Source organism: Osmerus mordax, chromosome 7 (genome assembly GCF_038355195.1).
Source record: "Osmerus mordax isolate fOsmMor3 chromosome 7, fOsmMor3.pri, whole genome shotgun sequence".
In the NCBI taxonomy this organism is placed as follows: domain Eukaryota; kingdom Metazoa; phylum Chordata; class Actinopteri; order Osmeriformes; family Osmeridae; genus Osmerus; species Osmerus mordax.
In genome coordinates this window covers 2,307,967-2,314,265 of record NC_090056.1, presented here as the reverse complement: position 1 = coordinate 2,314,265, position 6,299 = coordinate 2,307,967, and the positions used below count along the sequence as shown (strand labels likewise).

Sequence of the window (6,299 nt, the reverse complement as noted above, 5' to 3'; positions counted from 1 at the left end):
AGTAACCACCCCTCTTGTTATAGAGTTCTTCACCAGTTTACGAGAGAACATGCTTGTGGTAATTCAGCCCACAAAACATCTGTCAGACATTGGGTCCAGTTCCTTGTCTCTACCCTCTGCTACTTTACTTTAGGGATGAGGAGTGAGGAAAAATGTGGTACTAGAAAACCTAGTTTTTTCTCTCTTTGTTTCATTTTACTTGTACACCAAAACTGTTCATATACGCCTTGTCTTGGAGTCATTATTACAATTATAGTAATTGGACTTGATTCCTTTAGAAGGCTAGACCATTGAACACCTTCATATGACCAATCGGCACCCATGCATATTCATCATTTGAGTCATTTGAGAGTGTGATGAAGCACACACTTCTTGTACACCCTGTTCTCAGCTTTATGCTTGCTTTATCCGGAAAACACTGATTGCACCATAGTGCTGTTTTGTCCCTGTATTCTGTTATGCTTCCTTACCACTCAACACATTATGTACCAAATACTACCTTTATTTCCTGTCACAATGACCTTTTCTCCCTTTCTTTCAGAGACACTGATATACCGTCTGTGTACTGGTGCAGTTGAGGCAGCTCACATGGCAACACCAATGAAAGGTGCAGTGGCACCTCTCAGTCACCCTTTCTGTCCGTGTCTTGAACCCACGACCACAACACAGCAGTTCACACCCATCCAAGGCAGGAGAAGAGCTGTTGCAGATCCGACCAGAAGTACCAAGCGTCCCTGTCTTGTCATTATAGGAACAGAAGTTTGGCGACTTCTCAAAGTAAACCAGATCCCTTGACGATGGGGGTTTATGGGCAGGATTTTCAGGCTCCAGGTGTCGAGGGTCAACGCGGTGTGAGGCGCGGTTGCTTCCCTTGTTGGCATAGACAACTCGCGAAGCGCCATCAAAGCGATCTTTAAGGAAGTCACCCACCTCACGAAAGCTGGGCAGGCGCATCCAACAGGTGCGGACAGTGCAAGAGCCAGACATGCCGTGGCACTTACACTCCTGTCGCATCTCTGATGAGACTGTCTGGATAGAGAAAGGAAGAGGAGAATAAGACTGAGCACAAGATAGCATTGAGGAATATCCTTTTGAGGCTGTACTTTAAATTGTACAAAGCTTTGTAGGCCCAGCATGGCAAGTAGGGATGTGCAGAAACTAAGTACACAAAAGTGCAACTGTCAACACCATTCAGAAAAAATCTGATAGTCTACGTTCTCACGAGAGTGAGAATATGAAGCTTTATTTAATTTTTATTCTTTTCATCAGAAAGTGCCTCACCATTCTTCCTGCCTCGTTGTTGTGGAGGTTGGTCAGGTAGCGCAGATCTCTACCTCTCTCGCTGGAGTCCACAAACTCCCTGCTAAACATGCGGCCAAACTCCACGTTGTCACTGCAGCCCCCCCAGTGCCAGTCTGGTCCCCCAGGCCCACGGCGCCGATAGTCGCAGGTGCAGGATTCAATGGCGCCTTCAGAACAGGACCGGGCCACCGCATGTGTCACCCCAGCACTCGTAATGGCAAATACAAATGCTGTTTCTCGGCAACCTGACACAGAAACAGCAAAAATCATTGCTTTTTTTAAACTTCATCTTTACTTCCAAATACCTTTTGAAGCTGAATACATGTGTACTCCACACAATGGCACAATATATTTTCTAAATAACAATAAACTCTTAGCTGCAGGATGTCAAGATAAGCTTTATCAAATGACCTGTCAGGATTGTGTGATATCCTGCCCACAGTTGTCTTTTGGTTGCCTAGTGAGAGACAAAAAGAGAGACTCACCACGATTGACAATTTTACCAAACATTACTGGACTATGGGTGGTCGGGCAGTTCCAGCGGCGGTTGCGGAACTGCCACTTGCACTCCTTTACGGCCGTGTGCAGGCCAGTGGCAATGGCATGCAGGATCCCGGGGTTTTGGCGGATCAGGCGTCGCTGGCGTCGGCTCAGCAGAGCTAGACTAGGGTCCAGGACCAACTGCACGTTCTTGGAGTTGATGAGTAGGTTGGCAGAGGAGGCCACATTCATTATTCCCCTGGCATGGCATAAAACAGTGCAGATTGAGAACCTTAACTTATCACCTGCATACTATGTCTTTGGTTGGATATTGTGTCATGCTTTTCTGAATATGATTTGATAAAGAATAAGATGATGACATTCTAGGTTAAAGACAGAAGAAAACAACCTTAATATTTATGTTACAACCCAATTTTGTTCTCTTTTGTTGTGTATTTTTTGTGTATGTGGTGTTACATGTCAGACTGAGACAGAGACTCCGTGTGACTGAGGTTGCCCACACTTGATTAGTTAATTATAAACTATGTTGACTATGTTTAAAGTCACAGATCATTCGGTTAAACATAATTTGATGATCTTGACATTTACACGACATGAAACTAAACATGGAAAAACAATTACATGACCATTGAAAAAAGGGTTAAAAACAATATATATATACAAAATAAAAGGTCTATATAAAAGGTCTATATATTAACTTTTGTTTATTTTTTATATAATAGATAGGCCATCTACAGATATTGGCAAGTTATTACATAGTCTATTTTGCCAAATATATCCAATGGGCTCTGGATTTTTCGGCACATTACAAGAAAAAGACCCTGAATACGACCTTGAATGATTTGCTTACAACCATGAAATCCATATATAGTTTAATGTATCCCACATTGAACTGAAAATGCTGTCTCGTGTTCAAGCCACACTGTCAAAATGGTAGCGGGAGAGAGAGTGTGAGAAAGAGAGCACGGTGAGTGATTAAAGAGTGTAGTGAGAGACGTGAAAATGTAATACGCATGGGCTCGAGCAGTTCCCAAATAAAATGGTTATAGCTTAAGCTATTATAAAAAGTAGCCTAGTCTACAGCTTACTCGCCCTTATATCAAATGGGCCGAATTTCATGAAGAGCGTGATATAACGATTTTAACGCTTTATTTGATACGAACGCGGTAGTTAGGACGTGTGGTGTCCAAAGTTCCTCCTAATGGCTTGCGGTCACTGTTTGTTTTTTTTACGCAGAAACTGAGAGAAATTGTTTAGGGCGACAACAAAAGCACATTATTTTGTCAAGAGAAGTGAATGTTTAAAATCATTTGAAATGTTCTAGATCGTTTAGTCAATTAAGCACTAAACCAATGTGTCATAGCAGCAGGGATCCGTTGAAATGAGCAGGAGCCACGCGGAATGGAATTAATACATCACACATTAACTCAACTCACCACCACCGACCGCTATTGTTGACGGCCCCCGTGCCTGAGAGAGATGACACCAGCAGGATGCATGCGGCTTTCACTCCCAGAATAAGAGCGAGGGCCTGCATTGTCTTCAATAAAAATATGAAAAGCGAAAACGTTTAGACTTCCATTAAGTTGATATTAATTGCTTATTATTTGTCCATAAGCTCTGATCCAATTTAACTGATGAACATACGTACCTTTTCTGAAAAACCTATCTGTCTCTTCCAATTCCACATTGTAGTTATAACAAAATGAACAATAACAACAGTTCTTCTAAAACAATAAATCAAGGCTACAGGTAAATGCATAGATGGAGCGCATGTTTTATGTGTTACCTAATGGTATAATTGATCATAGCAAGGTGTACTCACCACACTATCAGAGAGGACTCGAAAGGTGAAAAGGGAACGAATAGCCCTTATTGACTCAAATGAATCTGGCAAGGAGACAGGTTGCTAAATGACTCTTGTTTCGAGTTGAAGTGTCCAGGCAGGGATGCTGCTCTACCTCCGCGTCAGTCAGTTCTACTCTTCGCTCTTTCTTTCTCTATCTTGCTCTCTCGTTCACAGATGCTCTAGTCAGCGCATTGGGCGCGTGGGACAGTCCAGAGGACTTGATCCCCTCGGTGACTGATAGGCGACACATTCTTCTCTTATTGAGCACTACAAGAGGAATAAAAAGGGATTTCGTGCTCTCATCTCCCTCAGTTTTTTTCGGCGCCTTTTCAATAGGATTGGAAGGAGGGGTAGTTAATTCTCTTCGTAGGACGCACAATGAATAAAGAAAACAGAACCGGACTGAAAGAGAATAAAGAAAAATAGGGAAAATCGGGGCAATCCGCAGTGTTGATAACACATTTCAGTGGAATCTCACGCTAATCAAAGAGTTCATAGATTATTTGTGAAAGTACGAAAATTAATTCCTATGTATGTCGGCATATCCCCAGCATTCTCTCCCACATCCCGTCTTGCGGTAGGCTACCTATCCCTTCTCGCAAATACAGTTGTGTGTGTCTAACGATGGTTGCTGTGCGTAAGAAAGTTTGATGTTCCTCAGCTGCACGAGGCTGGTGTTATACAGTACAGTATCGCCTATGAGTGACTGAGCGATGCAAACTTCACCTTTTACCCGGCTATTGGATTGCTTCCTTTTAATCGCGTCTCCAATCTCAAACAGCTCGCGCACTTTCTGACAGTGCTGCCGGTCGCCTTCCTCACAATTTTGATAGTCTACATAAACGACTTTCTGTGTATTTCTGAACATCTAGAAAAGTTCAGAGTTCAACGCGGACAGCCAGTTGCCCGTTGTCCAGGAAAACGGATGATTAAGGCTGACGATGTTGGAATCGCTTTTCTCATTCAATCAAGTCACCAGTTTAACATTAATATTGTTCTTCAGGTCAAACGTTTGCGAAATAACGATCTCTAAGATCTTAGGGGACGAATAGGGAATAAAACATCTGGACGACAGACCTCCCCCATAGCTATTTGTGTTCATGAACACACTGTGGCATCTCCAACTCATAGAAAGGGTTGTGTATTTATCTCAATGGTATGTCACTGGCCCCCATAGCCTACTGCCCATTGAAATCACTAGCCTATACACTATGAAATTACAGGGGTGAAATGTATCATGAGTTCGTCACATGCTATTTAGACAGGTCAACAGGGATTTGTGAATTATGGCATTTGATCTCTCCCTCTCGCACGTTCACACACTATGAGGAAGTGCGCTTTTGTAAAGGGGATTTTAACAAGCTCCTATCCTACGTTTATATCCTATAGGCCTACTCTCCGCTCATGAAGGTGCTCAAACGAGTTTCCTGAAGCAGTCATCCGACACGGAGCAGATTAGAGTGGCAATCCGGATAAAGGGACGCCTTTTATATACAAATCAACTTCAAATCACTTTTTAAGCCACTTAGATATACGCGAGGCCGAATGCTAATGCACATTTCATTGCCAAAGCTTAAGGAGAAGGAGATTAAATTGAGAATTGGTGTCATGTGGGCCGCATTTGGAGGGGGTTAACTTAATTTGATAGCCAAACAAAAATATGCAATAAAACAATGCGCAGAGATCTGTTGACATGTCATTGAAAGATGCCAAATAGAAAATGAAAATAGAAAATAGAAAATGCTTATTTTGTCTGTGGGACATTTCAATTTTCTTGAAGCATGAAGCAGCAAATACCGTAGGCCTATCGTATTCGCACAACCAATTTTTCATTAGAATTTGTGAACCAGATCTGTGTGCAAAGTTTTATTTCCTCTACTGTGAAATGAAAGGACCCGGACTGTTCATAGAGTGAAGTTGTTTTAAACACAATTATAAAGAACAGACGCGCTCATTGAGTTGCAGGAAGGGGGGCACCAGATGACTGTGGACCAAGCATTGTTGGAGGGTTAGGAGCGCTTGCCTGCTGCCGCCGCCTTCGCCTGTCTCACAGTTGTACAGTGGAACTAGCAGCGACCCCTCCCCCATCATTCAATTAGCCAAAAACATTTTTTGTGCTTGTCTTGACTTCTAAGGATGTTTTATCAAGGTGAGGTTTTCGTTGACACTGAATGAATGAATTAATTAATTAGGACGATAGCAGGAGATATGCTTATTAGCCTAAGTAGGCCTATATCTATGATACATATTTGATTTTGTCAATTTCTTTGGTTATGGCTTCCATGTCCGGATTTAGCCTATACTCTTGATTTGAAGACGAATCAAAAGATGGCGGTTGGCCTATCTGTGAGAACCGGTTATCTGTGAATCAATACTAGGTGCTGTTGCGAGCGGTCATATCACGGTTTAATCACGGTCAACTATTGATCATTTTTCTTAGCTGAAAACAACCGCCTGCAGAGGCATCTCCCCTCCCTTCTTTTTATCCCCCTCCCCTTCACACTCGCCCCAAACTGTTCTGCCCGCTGTCCTCACTCCTCGATCTTTTGGGGGGCGCAACAATATACCTCCTCCTCTCTGCTGTGATTCTTTGGGAATACCACTCATCATACCCGTGTTTTAATGTCACGTCAGGACAGACGGTTAA

The 6,299-nt window shown here is 42.8% G+C and overlaps 1 protein-coding gene across 1 annotated transcript; it reads right to left on the bottom strand.

The window, feature by feature from the left end:
* Positions 1–537: 537 nt before the first annotated feature.
* On the bottom strand, positions 538–3,340 carry wnt1 (wingless-type MMTV integration site family, member 1). The gene is made up of 4 exons (XM_067239539.1): positions 3,240–3,340; positions 1,788–2,041; positions 1,282–1,547; positions 538–1,029 (listed from the first exon to the last, which is right to left on the bottom strand). Exons 1-4 carry the CDS (start codon positions 3,338–3,340, stop codon positions 538–540), a joined length of 1,113 nt encoding a protein of 370 aa, XP_067095640.1.
* Positions 3,341–6,299: the final 2,959 nt, after the last annotated feature.

Coding starts and splice junctions, on each gene's coding strand:
- wnt1 (XM_067239539.1), bottom strand. CDS start 3,340: ATGCAGGCCCTCGCTCTTATTCTGGGAGTGAAAGCCGCATGCATCCTG. Junction 1,548..1,787: donor TGGTAAAATTGTCAATCGTG/GTGAGTCTCTCT, acceptor TTTCTGTGTCAG/GTTGCCGAGAAACAGCATTT. Junction 1,030..1,281: donor ACAACGAGGCAGGAAGAATG/GTGAGGCACTTT, acceptor TTCTCTATCCAG/ACAGTCTCATCAGAGATGCG.